At 38.6% G+C, this 17,899-nt stretch overlaps 1 protein-coding gene across 2 annotated transcripts in view; it reads left to right on the forward strand.

The window, feature by feature from the left end:
• Positions 1–9,055, forward strand: part of TRIQK (triple QxxK/R motif containing) — a 64,283-nt gene extending 55,228 nt beyond the window's left edge. For both annotated transcript variants that reach the window (XM_027737374.2, XM_039380982.1), the window contains exon 4: positions 6,473–9,055. In XM_027737374.2, the coding sequence (XP_027593175.1) occupies positions 6,473–6,586 (114 nt within the window). In that variant the 3' untranslated portion in view covers positions 6,587–9,055. The remainder of the gene's footprint in view (positions 1–6,472) is intronic.
• The last annotated feature ends 8,844 nt before the right edge of the window (positions 9,056–17,899 follow it).

The raw sequence follows: 17,899 nt of genomic DNA on the forward strand, positions 1-17,899 counted from the left end.
GTCCTGAAGAATTTATATACCTGGCTGTAAACTAAAACATGCTGTAGTATTTAGGGGGGAAAAAAGACTCCTAGAAAATAGTGAAGGTATTTTAGTCCTTAATTTCTATGAAAATAATGAAATTCAACTGTTGTGTTTTTCACCATGAGAGCTGACAACATTAGCTAAAAAAAAGCCCCATAAATGACATAAAACTTTTCAGAACCAATCCCCTGGAGATCCTTTACATTTCATCGCTGGCATACTAATTAGCTTTTCTTGTCAAACTTTGATTGCCTTGTCATTTTAATGTAAGGTTTGAAGTAACAAAGTTTCTTTCAGTCACTGGCATTTAGTACTTTTTAATTTCCCCAATGAGAGATTTTATCTGTGTTGATAATGTCAGAGAAGCAGCTGAGCAGTAATAACTTATCAAAAGTTAGTTCGAGCAGGGTGACCATGCTAGTACTTGGTGTGTAATATTTGCTCTTTAAACGTGTTTACAGATTAAATATTGTAGCAGAGCTGTTGTACTGGCTCTGTTTGTATATGTGACACTAACGTAGACAGTGCCAAAATATATCGTGTCTCTTGGAAAAGTAGGACCCCTGTCTTGAGAAACAACTCCAAGAGAAAGCAGTATACTGTATGTGTTTGGATAAGACAAAATTCTTTGTAGAAGTACCAAAAAGGGAGCCTCTGAACTTTCTCTGTGTTCCCCCATGAGGGGCTTGTGCTGGTGGGAACCCAGCTGCTCATCCTTACCACACAGAGCAGGAAGGGCTTCGTACCATGGGTGCTAACTCTGCTCTCAGTGGATGAGAAAGAGCTGCCAGCAGGAGGGTGACAAGCAGAAAATGGTTTGAGGAATATGGAAGCTTGGCCCCCACATAGCTCAAGTTTGGTATGCAGAGGCCAAAAGTAATAGGAATTCTTGGGAAGAGATTTTTTTCGCAGGCTGCAAGAACAGGTCAGTGGTCCGTGGGACAGATGATGAAGTTTTCTGTCTTGTTGAAAGGTAGACACAAATCTGAATAGTAGTATTTGCAAAGTACTTGCAAAGACACGATTGACTGAAGAATACCACTCCATAGAGAATTATTAGCAATGCAGTACATTGATTAAGCTAAGGAAAAACTGTTTCCTAAACAAAGTGAGAGCTTACTGTCTGTCATTCTTTTGCGTATGTACTTAATCTATTGTTTAGCTACCTCGCCATGAAGAGTTTCTCTCATCTGGAACAAGTTATGTATGAACAGATAACAAGACATTCCTAGTGTATTTTGGCAAAGGATATTCTCTGATTTCATGCTGTTCATAATCTGCTAAGTTAGTGAACTACATTTCTCAGGATACAGTTTCATAAATTTGCAAAAATTAAGGCCACAAGAGACTATTAGATCATTTGATCTGAACTTCTGTATGTTACAGATCATAAAAGTTCATCCAAATACTTTCTACAAGTCCAAGCACTTTGTAATAGCCAAAATACTGGGTCTTCAAACCAGTTTATGTGCCTCACAAAGTGTAGAGCATCTTAATGTGCCACCCATGAATATAGTGTGGTATTCCCAGTGATCCTGATAGTCAGGCTTTGATTCCTGACCTGGAAATGAAAGGGAGAGGAAGCAACACGTAAAAAGAGAACAAAATCAGACCCTGGCCTGACCTATAAATGCAGTAATCACAGTGGTTTGAGCATGAGAAGAAGATATACCAAGCAAGAGCTCAGGAGGATTTTCTGTACCCTCCAGAAGCAGTAGTCCATCTTTCTCAGGCCTACTTATGTCTCTACTTATGACTAGTCTACGTAACACTTCAAATGGAAAGGTCTGGGTAGCTAAACAGGAGGTGTCATAACTTTTAAAAACCTGATACTTCCGGGGTTCAGAATATAGCACTGACTATGTAAGTAATCCCAGTCTTCCCAGGGTCCTGAAAGAGAGGAGTAGCTGGAAGGGCTGTGTTCACCAACTCCAAGGTTGCTGGTCAGGACCTACTTTTCACACAAGCCCAAGTTGAAGTACTCTTTCCAATTGCTAAATAAAAATGTACTTTTTTTGAGAGAGATCTGATGATAAAAGACTCATAGCTATGGAAGGGCATATTTTCCCCAAGAGGTAACTGGAATGTTCAATCATTCTTGCTTCTAGGGAATGGTATATTATTTCAAAACTGAGTTTATCTAACTGCAGATGGACCTTGAGAGGTTCTTGTAAACAGGATAAAAGGACCTCACTCTACGAAGGACCTTACTTAAATACAGGTGTATATAGTTATATGCTTTAACCAAACTGCCTCTCATTCTTCTCTATGATAAAATAAATACCAATCATCTCCCTACTGGAAATCCCTCTGCCTTTGTACATCTAGAGATCACACTGATGGAGTAGTTACATCTGAGTTCCAAAGACCTTTTTAAGAGTCATAGTTTTTTAAGGCAGAGTACTCCACTTTGTAAGCACTATCTACATCTTTGATACCTGTGTATATTATTTTGCATTTAGCTATATTAAAACAAATCCTGTTGCTTTGTGGGTGAATGGCCAAGCCTTTTAGATGACTCTGTAAGAGTACCTCGTTCTCATTATTTGAGACAATAACGATCTTTGTTCTGTCTCAAATTTTTATGGTAAAAAATTATTACATAAGAAGTGCAGATAAAAGTTAATAAATTATTTTTATGACCTTCTGCAGAATGTCCTGCATTAAGGAAGTAAGCATCCATATTTAAATATGATTGTGTTGAAACTCTAAAAAATGGTCACAGTGAGTGTCCAGATAAAGTCTTCAGTTAAAAATTATATGAGATAAAAAGATTGATTGTCAAGTCCATATATGTTTGTTTTATTTCTACAGGTATCCTTGGTCAGCATGTTTTTTTTTTTCATTCCTTTTCAGAAAGAGACAAGGGATAGTTTAGCATTTCAAATAGAGCAATTTGTAGTACTCTTTCACCTAGTTTTAAGCTGCGTTCAGGTAAAAAAGGTATGATTATCTCTGGAGGACAATAAGAAATATGTAAAAACACCCTAAAATTTCCTGAAAGTATGATGTTTCTCTATATGTGCAGGGTATGATGCTACCATGGTGTCCGGATTTGTATATAGTTATATGCTGTCACTGTATATATGTAACCATGTATATTATTGTAGCCAACATTTTTTCCTCACTCCATCTCCTGATTAATCTTGTTTAGATCCCAGCTCTGCCACTTGTTCCATCAGGGTGAGTTTGAGGACATTATCCAAGTATTTTGGCGTGAGAGACATAAAACTGACAAAAAATGAAAGGAGAATTAAATCTACATTATACTGTAATGGCATGTGTTTCCTGTATGAAAAGTTTCTGAAAAACTTAATCAAGCTGAAATCAGTAGGGTTCTTCAGACATTATTCTAAGAGAATATCATAGACAATTCTGTTCCTTTTTAAAGGCTTCTTTGACCATATTTTGGGATTTGAGAGCAGAGATGTTGTTTCCTAGTGGTTTGTACCATGATATAAAAGAAAAAAAAAGGAGAAAAAGCCGTGTGATCATTTTGAGTTTATTTCTATAGGACTTCTTCTATATTCTTTAATTATTCATGATGAAATCCTCTGAGTAAATGGATTTTGCAGAGGGATGATGGGGATGATCCATAAAGTACAAGAGAAAGGGAGCTATATATGCCAAGTGGGGAGTATTTTAACATTTCATTTCTATGCATGACTTAAAATACAAATAGCAAAGTCTGATAAGTATAAAACAAATTAAAATGACAAGATATACTGTTGTTGCAAGTACAGTATAGTAGTGTAGCCTTGCATTTGCTATTTACCTTGCAAAATTTATGTTTATAAAAGTTCATAAACTGGATACAATTCCTAAGAGACGATGTGTCTCTAGCTGAGAACCAGGTATACTTTGTTAGGCCATTTATTTGAGATTTTTGTTACTCTACCTTTTTCAGTAACTCAAAATTAACGTTCTTGCATAATTTTGAAACCTGGAGTTTCAATAAAGCTTTTCATTCCCAGGGATAATAAGTACTGATCCAGCCACCCAGTTCCTAATGGCTGTGTAAGGAAAGTAGTATTGTTATCACAGTGTTATTAATTGTAAAACTTAGGCAGAGGAATTAAAAAACTGCTCCCATCAAGCAGTTACTGGACAGCCTGAGAATAAAACTCATGATTTTCCCGATTTCACTTCCTTTGAAACAAATCTTTAATGCCGAGATTCCTCAAAATCTTGCTGCTGCTACCACAGCATTTCATAAGGGAGACTGAGAAGGGAGGGGAAAGGTGAACCTATTGTAAAGCAGTAAGCGTGGTAAGCGTGGCATCCAAACAAGGGAAAAAACTTTTTAATACTGGAATGAATTTGCTCTCTGTGTCAAGTGTGAACGGTGCCTGCATTGTGCGGTTTTGTTGTCCACTCTCCCGAGCAGATGGAGCTTGCAGTTGTATGTCACTTGTTTATTACATCCTCTTAAGATTAGTAGCTGTGTGGCCAGATGGGTCTGGGAGCACAGCTGTGGATACAAGGAAATAAATGAAACCTGTCTGATGCTGCCATGCCCTTTTGTGAGATACTGACGTGTTGCAACTGCAACAAAGCAAAAATCACTTTCCTTTAATATATTAGTGAATTAGATGTACTTTCTCTTTTTTTTTTTTAATCAAATCATATGAAATCAGGAGGATGAAGTTCAGAGGATGATACAATTCTAATAGGAAAATGTAGTTGAAATCTGTAGCCAACAGCCTCAGCAAATTTCCAGAAGCAATTTTAATGAGGTAAAATAAATTTAAAGTACATCTCAATTAATCATCCGTATAAAATGTAAAGCAAAGGTTTCTATAGAACAAAAAATATGCTCCTATAGAACATACGCCAACTAGGTAGTAGTATTTCAAAATTTATTAGGTGGCATATGTTGAATTATTGATCCAACATTCTGATAAACTATATAAATGCATTCATGTAAATGCAAATGAAATGCTGTTCTATAGAAGAATGCCAGATTATGGGCTAGACTTTAAAAAATGAAATGCACAGTTTTAACTCCTTCAGAGCAGTGGACAAACAAAGCTGATCACAAAGCCACCACCAACGTGTAGAGCTGGTGGATAGGATTCATCCTACAGTGCACACTAGAGGTACTATCTACACTCTCTTTCTGGTCCAAGGGGAGAAATGGGCATTTTTGGGAAGAATTCACCTGGCTTCTCCTAGAGGACACAGTGAATCTTACACCAGAGGGTCAGATTCTGTCCTTGCATGGTAAACAGTGTCTTATTGTCTGAGTGAGGTGTAGGCATCTCCTTTCAGTCCCACTGGTGCAGAGTAGGTTTCATGTGGCGTCTTCAGTACCAATTTAGATTAGTTGTTATAAAGTCACTGAACTGTCTTTTTTCTCTCCTTTAAAGTGTAGAGCAGAATTGTTCTGATGTAGTTGTTTTATACCTTAACATGAAGCAGAGATTTGGAGCGGAGGTTGTTCCTTCTTTCTGTAAAGGGAAAATGGGGTTTGGAGGTACAAACTAACATGTTCCTTTGGAGAATCTCAGTGCATGATTTTAAAAATACATCATGATGATAAGGAAAATCTGAACTAGTGTAAAGTGTGCTGTGCCTTACAGAAAAATAAATCTTAAAAATGTGAAATAGTGTGACTTTGAAAGAAGTATTGTTATAAAGGAGATGATCATTTATTATGAGATCTAAAGTCGGAGCTTAACAGAGTCCAGCCTTAAAGATGATAGGCAGTCACATAATGAGTATGACATGTAGTACAAAAACATTTTTCTGCTTCTGAAAGCTGCTATAAATCATGTATACTTTGGAAGACTCTTTTATGTTAATTAAGAAAGATGCAGCAAGATGCAATATTTTATGGGAAGAGAGGCAAGTGCAAGTGCAAATTGTTGTGCTTTTTGCCTTATTGCAGAGAGGAAGGAAGAAAAGTTCCAATTCTGAAGGATTTTGTAGCTCCATATTGTAATGCATGCCAGGAGGTTGGGAGGTAGAGGTAGCAATTTTCATTGACTTCCACCATACTGTGTTTGCTTCATTAAAAAATTACAAATTTGTTGGCAAAAAGCAGTAACATATTGCTAGAAAACATCAAAATTCACAGTGTAAATTCATAACTTAAATTTGTGTTCAAAACTGTGGTTTGTGAATTCTGTCTGTTAAAAAAGTAGGAATAGCATAATAAAAGGATATAAAGCTCCTATTTCTAGGTCAGACTAAAGATTTTTAAGCCAAATATCCTCTTTCTGGCAGTATATCAGACTCACCAAAATCTTTATTAAGTGAGTGGATTTTTTAATATTTGAAATGATAATCACAAAAAAGAAATCATTAAAGCATCAATGCCTTATGCAGTTATATATGTCTGATATTATTTTGATTTTATTATAGAAGGGAAATAATATTTATTCCTGATTACTCTGAAAATATGATGTTATTTCTAACACATTTTGTTTTTCTTTTATTTCTACAGGAAGTTGCCCTTGTCCTTGCAGCTATACTAGTATTTTTGTTGGCTTTCTATGCTTTCTTTTATCTTAACATTTCCAATGAAGTTGACCTTGATCTGGATCCAGATGAAAACTAGCAGATGCAATGAATCTATCATCAAGATTTCTTCTGCTTCAACAAGACTGCATAGGAACACACAGTCCCTTCAGCGTGAGACCGTAAACGATGCCATTTCTTGCAGTCCAAATTCATAAGAAAGTTTTGCAATACGTCAGTCACTTCTACATTCTAGATCTCCAAAATAAGAACACTTATGCCTGGCCAAGTGTATTTGATTAACACCAAGGCCAGGAGCAACAGTACAATACATGAAATTTATTGTTTACATTATTTTTGTCTCAGGCAGAGAACTTTGATGTCAAAAGACAGGTGCTATTATTATCATGGATATTCATGCTGACTTCACAGGAGTGTCTGCCTTGACCAAACTTAGGAATCAAAGCTTCCTAATAACCAAATTAGTTTCCTTTTCCAAAAGAAAACAGAAATACCAAATAAAAAGTCTTTTATTTAAAATATATCAAAACACCCTCATCCTCCCTCTCCCTTTTAATCTTTCTTGGGCATGTGTGCACACGTGCGTACATGAAGATGGAAGAAATTGTAGGGGAAAAAAATCCTTTTAGAAGCAGTCTGTCACCTTCTATATGGACTTAATTTTATGTCATCCCAGATTCTGTGTGCTCATATATCTGCAGTAATCTTTTTCATTCTTTTGCCAACTGTTCAGCACACATGTGTTCTGTTAGAAATGGCACCTGGATGACAGAAGCTCTAACATTCGCATATGCTTCTGAAACACAGTTCTTTGCTGCTGTGCCGTCTGAACTAGTGTAAATAGAAAGTTCAGTTGATGTTGGTTTTAATTAGTATATTAGTCTATTATTCATATAAAGTAAAAATTGTATTTTAATTATACTCTTCCTGATGGTTGTGGTATCAACTTGCTCTACCCGTTAGGGGAATGTTGTAAAAAAACGTTCCTTTCCAGCTATACAATCATTTTAATCATCAAACTAATGTAAGAAGTTGTAAGTAATAAGAAAGCACTTTTTTTTCCAGGTGTACTAATAATTGGGTAAATCTTGGCTCCATGACATGCTTCAGTTCTTGCAAAGTACCTTTCAAATTATGCACTGTAGATAACATTTCTGATCCCTTTGATAGCCACAGGTCGCTTGAAGGAGTTGGTATGTCAGAGCAGCTGCAAGGAGCTTTAGAATTCTGGCTTTATCCTGTTCTGCTTCGAGTTTGGCATATAACTAAGCTTGTGGATATAAAGGTTCAGCTTTGAATCCTTTAAACATGTGGTCAGTCTTTGTCTGGTTCAGATTCAGTTTGATATCAAGAAAAGCATAGAGCCATTGGTGCTGAATGTGGCAAGGAAGTTAGGCAGACTGACTTCCTGAAAAGTTTTCATAATTTTTAAGTTTTATTAGCGAACTAGCTTCACTTTACCTTTGGTACAAATTTCAGGGCTGAATGTTAGGTTTAATTGCAACTGAGGTATTTACTGTCTTGTTCCCGAGATGCCTAAGATTTCTTGTAGTGATTTTGAAGACAAAGGGATACAAATCACAGCAAATATTATAATGGAAAATATATTTCTTTTAAATTGACACAGTCCCATTATCACCACTTAAGAAACTTAGATCAGTACAGTTAATTTTTAAACCATACAGTAACTGTGAACATATACATTATGAGTCTCTAAAGATTCACTTCTTATCTGTCATACACCTTACTCACTTTATGCAATGCAAAAAACAACTCCTCTAAAAATTAAGAGTACAACAGTCTTCCGAGAAGAACACAAAAGAGAAACGTGTATGTGCAAATATTTCTCTTACAGACACAAAATTCTAACATGTATGCATGCATGTGACTTATAGTCTGATACTACTTGCACACATGACCACACATGTAGCAACATGGTGAATTTATGGTGAAACATTATCTGACACATGGCCTAATTTTCAGTGGAGGGAAAAGTGTATCACAAGCTGTCTGCTTGGATGTGACATGCCTTTCGCTTCACCAGTGCCCCACCACATGTCACAGAAGCTGCACACCTTTCCCGTTACTTTGCATTAGCATTTTTCTTGTTCTATAAGATGCTGGAAGGATTGCTTTCTTAATCTCTGCATAGAGCTCTCTGGGTGATGCATGGCCTGAGAAAGATGTGTAGTTACTCCCTTCACACAGGTTGTCTTGTAACCTGCTCTCTGAATTGGTTATGATAACAAGCAAGCAATTCTTACTGTCAGATTTATTAACATGAAGTTCCTAGAACAGGAAGATTGCCTTTCCCATAATTATGAATCAGACAAAAACTAAAGCATATATATATTGTGATTCTAGCAAGTTCCCTGATGTGCGGCTCATAAGTCTGTATTGCCCACAAGTGCCATAGTTTGCAGTGTGTTTGCTTTGCTTAGATTAGGCATTTTCATTTATGTGAAAGATCATAAACTTGTAGAATGGATCATAGAATCATAGAATGGTTTGGCTTGGAAGGGATCTTGAAGTTCATCCAGTTCCAACCCCACTGCCATGGCCAGGGATACCTTTCACTAGACCGGATTGCTCAGTGCCCCATCCAACCTGTCCTTGAACATTTCCAGGGGTGGGGCATCCACAACGTCCCTGGGCAACCTGTTCCAGTGTCTCACCACCCTCAGAATAAAGAACTTTTTCCTAATGTCTAATCTAAACCTCCTCTCTTTTTGTTTGAATCGATTCACTCTTGTACTGTCACTACATGCTCTTGTAAAAAGTCCCTCTCCATCTTTCTTGTAGGCTCCCTTCATGTACTGGAAGGATGTCCTCATGTAACAGGAACATTTCTTTTTGCTTAGGTAAACTGGATAGACTTCTATTCAGTGTATGTAGAAATATGTGGTAAATGTTGCAGCAAATACACTTTTTTTTCTTATCAGTACAATAATTTCTACTGGGACACGTGGTTTAATTTGCTCTTAATTATATCTGAGATTGAAACATGCCTCTTGGGGTTTGGATCATCTAGCTTTGTATGAGTTGCTCAGTGTCTTTTTTATTAATAAAGAATTTTTTACTATTTTGGTTCTCTTATTAATGTTGAACACACTGAATTATATATATAGATTTGAAAGGACATTAAAGCAATCGAAACAGCACAATGTTCAAAAGTGAGCAGTGATATCAGTTTTAGAATATCTGGATTATTTTAGGCAGTTCTAACCCCTAAGCTCATATTAAAACTAAATGTGGTCTATGAATACTTAAAAGACAATGAAGAGAGCTTCCTTTGGCCCGCTATCCAATACCAATAGAGCAAGGCTCTTTCTCCAGGCATGGTTTATCCATGTAGTTCTGTCCCTTCAGACAAATTGACTTTATTATAAAAGTAATACTTTTATACACTTGTTTCAGAGAAAGATTGCTGATCAAATTCTTTACATGGCAAACTTGGCTTAATGGGGCAGGTTTTCTCAAGGATATTCACCTCTAGGGGAAGGGTAGACATCAGTAGTGTTGTTGTCCTCTGCTTGTGGAGTAAACTGAATTTCTTTCCAGCAGAGGTTGTGGAGGAGATGCCTATACTGAGTCCTTGTGCTGTGGGTGGGAGCAGATGTCCTGTCTGGAAGAATCTCTGGCTAGGAAGGCACAATAGTCTTCCAGCAGTGATTTTGCTCAGTTAATCTTTCCTTGGTGGTTTTCCTTTTCTCTTTGATCCTACAAAAGCAGAAACAGCGTGTAGACCATCTCAGTGAAGAACCCTCAGTATAGTAGTTTTACTAGTGCTTCTAGTGAACATTGCCAAGGAAAGGCTCTAGCTCTACTACCTAGTGTCTCTAAATATATTTTACTGGAAGCTTAGGAGGCATGTTAAGCATTTCCCTAGTAGACTCTGGAGATACATTTGAACTTTTCTTGAAGAATGCTTAAGTTAAAGTTCACTGTTGCATATCATATAGACATCATGTGATTCAGGATCAGTCATAGCTCCATCTGTGCATCAACCAGCTGTAGCAGAGACAACACTGTAAACTGTGAGATTATGCCAGAACACGTAACTGCAGATAGCCACAGCATGAGCAGACTCATCTGTTTGCTTAGGTGTCCTCTGGAGTAGTTGACCTAAAATTAGACAATGCTACTAAACTGTCCTAAAGAAAAACAAAGTGAAAGCCCTGCAAAACTGCTCATACCATTTCCATGAAAATTGCTACCAAGGAAGAGGCTTATCTGCTGAGTTAGGGCCAGGTTTTGAATGCTGCCCTTTCAAGAAGGAAAATGTTGCTAGCACCTCCCAGTAGAGTGATAAGTGATGTGGGATTGTGTCTGTAAGGCACAACTGAGCCAGTTGGTGAAGGCCAAATGCATTTAGGACCGTTCTCTGTAAAGGACTGTACTTGAAATGCATAATAGGCAAGTTAGGGTGCCAACAAACAGGATACTACAGATCTTGATTGCATTTCAAGTTTTACTTACAGTAGCGTAATAATTAGTGGTGCTTATGACTAAGTAACAATATGGCACATCAGTAAGACACCAGAAATGTGATGTTGGAACTGCTTCTTAAAAGATTTTACAGTGGATTATGCCTGTACTTTGGGAAATGAAGCCATGAGATGAATAAACTGGCAAAGATTGTCTTACAATAATTTTCCCTGAAAGAGCCGATGGAGATATTTTGCAGTACTTTTCCCCATCATCCTCTTAGTTTTATGTAACGCATTTTTGTAGGTGTATTTCTACACTTTCCCAAGAGTGAAAAAAATATTTTGCTTGTAGTTCATCAGTTCATTTAATTGACAGAATCCTCTACTCATCCTTTTATTCCCCCTTAATCACAATCAAATTGGTGGGGAGACAGCCAAAATGTTAGGTACCAGTGTCTCTCAAGCAGATGTCACACCACTATTTTTTAGCTCGTTTAAATGAATAAACATGTTAAACTGTGAAGTATTACATTTTAGATTTTTTCATTAAAAAAAATGGGACAATCTGTTTACTGTCCTTAATTGAGACAACAATCCTGGCGGTTGCCAGTTTTGGCAGTTGTAATGATGAACTATAAATATTGGGACAAATTAACTAACTGATGATTGTGGAGGATAGTTCAAGCACAATTCTCATTCTGAATGAACAATTTTTTCAGTACTATATTTTCTCTAACTTCCATAACTGTTATATTGGTTTTGCATGTTAAAACAACAAATAAATATCTGACTAGTCAATCAATAGGCTTGATTATGTTGTCTTATGCTTGATAACTAAAAACAGCAGATAAATGCTGACCACCCTGGACCACAGTTCAAGCTTTGCCCAAATTCTCCCTAGCGAGTGTGTTCAGATCAATTATAAATGTGAAATACGAAGAGCTTCATTTTGCTGAATCATGGAAAAACTGAGCAACATACAGATCTTCAGGACTTTGCCATTTCACAAAGAGATTGTAGGAATTTAAAAGAGCACAGCCGAAGGAGGTGAGTATGGAGTTCGGAGTTTGGTGACAAACTGCTGTCATTCTCCTATCACAGTTCCTCCAGAAACAAGAGTGGGAGAAAATAAAAGTAAAACAGCCAATTCTTGCAGGAGACAACCACCTCACAACTCACCTTGTTGCTCAAGAGCTAATTCTTATATCAAATCAGACCTACCACAACTACTTATTTTTCATAGGACATTAAAAGGGCAAGGATGAGATAAAGGTGTCTAGAGCAAAGCAGCTTCTCTTTGGATGGATGGTTCATTTACTTAAGTAAGAAATAAACAGGATTTGGGGGATTTACGCGTGTCAGGTTAATTGCTGCTGCCTTCATTATAAAAAAGTCACATTATGCCAAGTTAGAGAGTCTTTGTGTGTCTGTTACAGAGTTAAATATAAATGTACTAATACTGAGAACGTGTGCATTTCTCTAGAGGCACCTCCTTCTTCTGTCATAGTATCAGCAAAGAGGAGGAACATGGAGGGAAATGGCAGGGGTGCCCTTTTGCTGATTCTGCACTCCTAAAGCATCGCTCCTGCTCTGTGGGGAGCTGCTGGTGTTTAGAGTAGGACTGCAACCCTGGATTGCTTTGGAGAGGCTACAAAAAGAACAGAGCAGAGCTTAACCTACAGGGTGAGTCTCCTACCATCACTAGTGCCTGATTTGTTACAGCAAATAAATAGAAGCTGAGGCATTCAGCCTTTTTACTTTTATTTATTAGTTTCTCAGGGAGGTGCCAGAAAAATTGTCTTTTGTTATCCTTTTGAAACTTGTTTCTGCATAGTTGTTTCCCTTATTGTCTGTGGGACTCCTTTCCAGTCAAGGAATGCCACACTCATACCTACTTCTTTTGGTAGTATCATGCCTACTGCATTATCCTTTTGCAAGGAGGCACTGGCTAGTGACCTGCTGTCTCCCCTGCTTTTGCATGGCTGAAACTGAAGAGGCCTCAAGTAGCTTTTACTGTGTAATATAGTAAGACTTGCTCTGGTTTGGCAAGGGCAGCAAATTCTGAATTCAGGGCAGCTTTATTTAGCCTTTCCTGCCTGAGGAACCTTCAGAGCATCAAGCATGGTGAAAGTCAGGTTTTTGCCTACTTCTCTTTTGATGACTTACTTACTTCTCATTTAAAAGATGATCTAAGGTGCTATGCTTGTCTACTTAAAGCAGAACTGTTTTAACAATAGTATCATGGGGTTTTGCTGCCCTAAAGAGCTTGTGATTGTTCATTCTTAGAAAGCAGGTGACCATATTTGTGTTTTTCTGTTCATTAATCATAGCTTTTCTCAGGCAGTACTTTATCGTTGTTCCACTCTATCTCTACCACTAAACAGAAAAGAGAGTAGAGCAGCTTCTTCAGATCATTACCAAAGACACGAATTAATTTAAATTAGGCAATGTATGTGGGGAACATTTTCCCAGTGCAGTATATAGATTTTTATGTTGAAGAGCAAGCCTGTTCACATGAACGTTTGTGAGTTCACATTAAAATAAGACAAGGTATAAACATGATTGTGTGACATGAGATTATGTCTGAATTTTTTATTTTCTCATAAACTGGTCTTCAGCTGCTTTTAATTAATAGAAAGTGGCCTTTGTTTGCAAGTGGTACAGTTTGGTCAAATGCAGCTTCTCATCTGAAATGTTACAGAATGATAATTACATCCCCTGGGTTAAGGGGTGCCTCAGAATAGGAATTCTCATAATACATATGACTTTTTCCAAAGACTGTGATGCTAAAATTTGGTAAATCCTCCACAGAAATATGAGATGTATGACTTCAAAAAGAGTAATAATTTTGAAATTTTTCCTTGTCTACGAGTTCTGCCTTCTGTATTAGGAAATTTTTGAGTCAATATCATGATAGAGTGGGAAATACCTGAAAGACAAATGGAAGGAGTGAAATAAATGCTCAGGAGACTGCATTATTCAACATGCATTATTCAACCTCTTATGTACACACCTTTGTGACTGGGCTGTGTCAGTGTTATGGAGTGATGGAGAGGCAACACATCTGAGGCAATCTACTTTGCTTGTGACTGTAGCACCCTCAAACCCACATTAGCAGGTGTTTCTTCTACACTGTAGTATGCTCCTATACACAGAAGAGATGTCTCTTACTAAATTAATTCTTATCTACAGAAGAAGATAAGTTCTATTTTATATGTCTTCACAGATGGAAGAAAGAAAAAATGCTCCCCATGAGCCAGGGCATTTGGAAACAAAAATCATTCCTGCAGCACAGGAGTTGGGCACAGACATAAAACATGCTCAGTATAAAAGATAATACAGATATAGAAAGGAAGTTTTCATTGATCCACCATTCCTTACAGTACAGATCTCTAGAACAGTTTCCACAAATCTATTATTTCCACTATTCTGTCACTAGTTTGGGGATCATCATTGCCAACTCAAAATGAAAAATGATCTTTTATTTCCCAGAACTTAAACAAGAAAATTAAAGTATCTTTGTTATTCAGTTCCTTTGAAAGGGTCTACCAGAGGGTATGTACAATAATGTATAACTCAAAGTGATGTAGAATAACAGAAAGAAATTATAACTGACTTTCAACCTAGCAGCTAACTATGGAGCTGGCCTGGGGGGCCTTCAGCACTGCCTTGCTGCTTCCTTGCAAAGCCTGAAGGAACAGATCTGTCCCATCCACTCATCAACATTTATCTCAGTTACTGTCTTAGTTTTCCTGTCCTTTGCAAAGAATTAAAACTTCAGGGTCATTGGTCTGGAGAAGGCTGATTTGATCTTTGCACCTAGATCAGGCCTTCCAGCTGGCTCAGATCAAGGCTCTTTGGCAAATTTCTTCCAGAGAGCCGTAAGCAGTTTGAAAAGAGTCTGTGTACTCTTCCATCGGGTTAGCAATGAGATAACACAGGTTGAAGACACTGAAAAACTGACACAGCCTTCCTTGGAGAGAGAAGTATTTGCTGAGGTTGTCTGGCAGTGGGGTACCAGATATGTCAAGCTCTGTATGAAGGGAGGAGTGAGTCTGGGCAGACGGATCTCAGGATGTCAGCAGGGACTTGATGCAGATGTTCTGCCAGGTGCTGCTTCTTATGGGCTCCCTCCTCCAATGGCACAAACCCAAGAAAACTTATGAGAGGACTCCAATGCAGTCTTTTCATCATCCTTAGCATGAGACAGACTTCTCATGATCTTGATTCTTACCCCTGAAAAGTTGTTCAATTTATTAATAACTCAGGATTATAGGAACTACAAGCGCTAAAATAAACCTTCCTTAGCCTAACAGCAAAGGTTCATTTGTAAAGCTTCACAAAAGCCCAGGCACATTACAGATAAATAAGCAGTTTAATTCTTGTAATGAGGAAATTGATGCAGCTGGATATGAGAGAAAAAAAGTGCAAAACGAAAAACCCCATTTCAATGAGAAATATGTTAATTCTGTTCCAGAGGACCTACAGAGGCCCTAGCTCTGGTGGGGTCTGAGGAAGGAGTCATGTACACTAATGATGTCTCCTTTCATCCTGTGCTAGTAATAGGGTAACACATCTTTCCACCCAGCCAACAGGAATACTTTAATTAAGTAAAACAGGATTACAAAACACCAGGCTACCTAACTGCCCCAGTTTAGAGAGCTGCAGAAATAAAGCTCTCAGTTCATTAATTTATGGCTTATATAGATACCCCACTATTACATGCCTCACAGCCAAATATCAAAACCAGATCCACCAGCAACATATTCATGCTCTGTCAAGTTCTCCTTTGTCTCAGAAGTCTCAAGGAATACAGAGACTGTCACATATGTGAGAGATTTTGTATTGCTCCTCTCACAAGGTGTTCCTTGACCTTAGCGTGGGCTGAGAGATGAAGTTGGCATGCTAATGAGGAGGAAAAAGAGGATATTCTGTAAAACCCCTACTTTATGGTAGTCTTAATTATTTAGAGGCAGACATCATAGCTGTCCTTGGAGGTGGAACTGGGATAAAGTACTCTGGGAAAGACACTGTTCCTCTTTAGAAGGCACAGTGAAAAAAGCTTTGGGCCATCTATGCCCAGTGGACAAATAATCTGTGATGTGGAAGGCTGAATAGATGGCATTGAAATGAGGACAGCAACCAACAAGCAGAACAGCCCCTTCTTCCAGACCTCGAATTAACGGCAGCGCCATGGCTCAGAGGAGCAGCACTGCCTCTCTATCCAAAGCCCAAGCCTTTGGCCAGCTCACTCAGCTTGGGAGCTTGGGAAAAACAAACCTTGCATGACCCTTCACAGCAATTATGCAGGAGGCCTCTGCAAGAATGAAAATTTGCTCACACAGGAGAAAAGAGTTTGAAAAACTGCGTAATACTGCCACCCACCAACACCCACTATTTGTGAATTGTATCACTGGATTTCATCCCTCTGAAGAACAAAGTTGATTTGACTAATACTGTTATGTTCCTAATGAGTTGTTTTTTGGATATACGGCAGCTGCATTAAAGGGAAAAAAAAGCTCACGCAAATAGTGGCTTGATTCAATGTGGCTGGCACAGATCACCCTTGCTGATAGAGGTGGGTTCAGTGTCTCTGGCAGGGCAGCTTGTTTTGGAGTCTGTTCATGGTTATGCCCTCATGACAGACTTCTCCCAGTGGTATTGCCTGCTCTGGGAGTCTGGAGTCCCCATAGGGCCAGTGCAGCTGATGTGCTCCCAGCTGCTGCATCAGCCTTCTGAGCAGTTCTAGTACTGACAGGGCTTCTCTCTGCAGTAGACCTGAGCCAGCAATACCCTAGAGGCAAAATCAAGCCAGGAATGCACATGAGCAGAAGCCACAGGGGACACAGAGCCTATATACACTAAGTTGTCAGGAGACTGGTGTCTAAATCCAACTCCAGTCAGAAATGAAAGGAATTTAGAGGTTAGTTTGGTTTAGGGTTGCTTTTAGGTTCAGCTGATCCTGAATGTACAGTGAACAGCTGTCCACTCCAGAAGTCTCTGGAGAGCAGAAGGCAGTCTGGAGTTGCAGATGTGTGAATATGCCACCGCAGGACTGCTGCCCTCTGGGATGTCTGCTCCTTGTCCACAATGGGACCACAGGTGACTTGCAACCGCCTGTCTGGTAATGCACTGACCCACTTCACGCCATGGCAATATTAAATTTACTTGTGGGTGTGCTCAGGTGTGTGGGCCTATGATCTCTGAAGGGCTGTCTCCAGCTGTCTTCAGCTGCTCCCAGGCTAGCCCACGGAGGGTGTATGGAGGGTGAATATACATGATTATGCATGAATGCATTGAGCAGGACTTTGTGGTCACATTCACCTAATCACAGAATGGCTTGGGTTGGAAGGGACCTTAAAGATCATCTAGTTCCAACACTCTCTGCCATGGGCAGGGACACCTTCCACTAGACCAGGTTGCTCCAAGCCCCATCCAACCTGGCCTTGGACACTTCCAGGGATGGGGCATCCACAACCTCTCTGGGCGACCCGTTCCAGTTGCCTCAGCACCCTCTCACTAAAGAATTTCTTCCTAATATCAAAATCTACCCTTTTTCAATTTAAAGCCATTGCCTCTTCTCCTATCACTAGTGGTGTAAGTGTTGTAGGTTTTCTCTGGCATAATTATATCCTTTTTGTTTATGACTTGTGATTTGTTTTTTTGCCAGTGTTTTTGACACCACTGTATCTCTAAACACCACTGAGATTTTAGCAGAGCTTTAGGGGGCTGTATCACTTCTTGTCTCCCACATGTGTGTGTGTTTTCTTGGGGTGCACTAAATAAGATGTTTTGCACTCACTATATTCTGCAGCAAGCCAGTATGACAAAATTTCAACTTCTAAATAGCGCTGAATTGCAAATATAGGGAAAAAAATAAACCTAGGCCATTATTTCCAAAAAATAAATTGAATAGTATACATTATTCAGTCATGGATTAAAATGCTTATTTCTAATTATTG

This window comes from Pipra filicauda, unplaced genomic scaffold, assembly GCF_003945595.2.
Source record: "Pipra filicauda isolate LSUMZ 115617 unplaced genomic scaffold, ASM394559v2 scaffold20_size4479445_pilon, whole genome shotgun sequence".
Lineage (NCBI taxonomy): Eukaryota > Metazoa > Chordata > Aves > Passeriformes > Pipridae > Pipra > Pipra filicauda.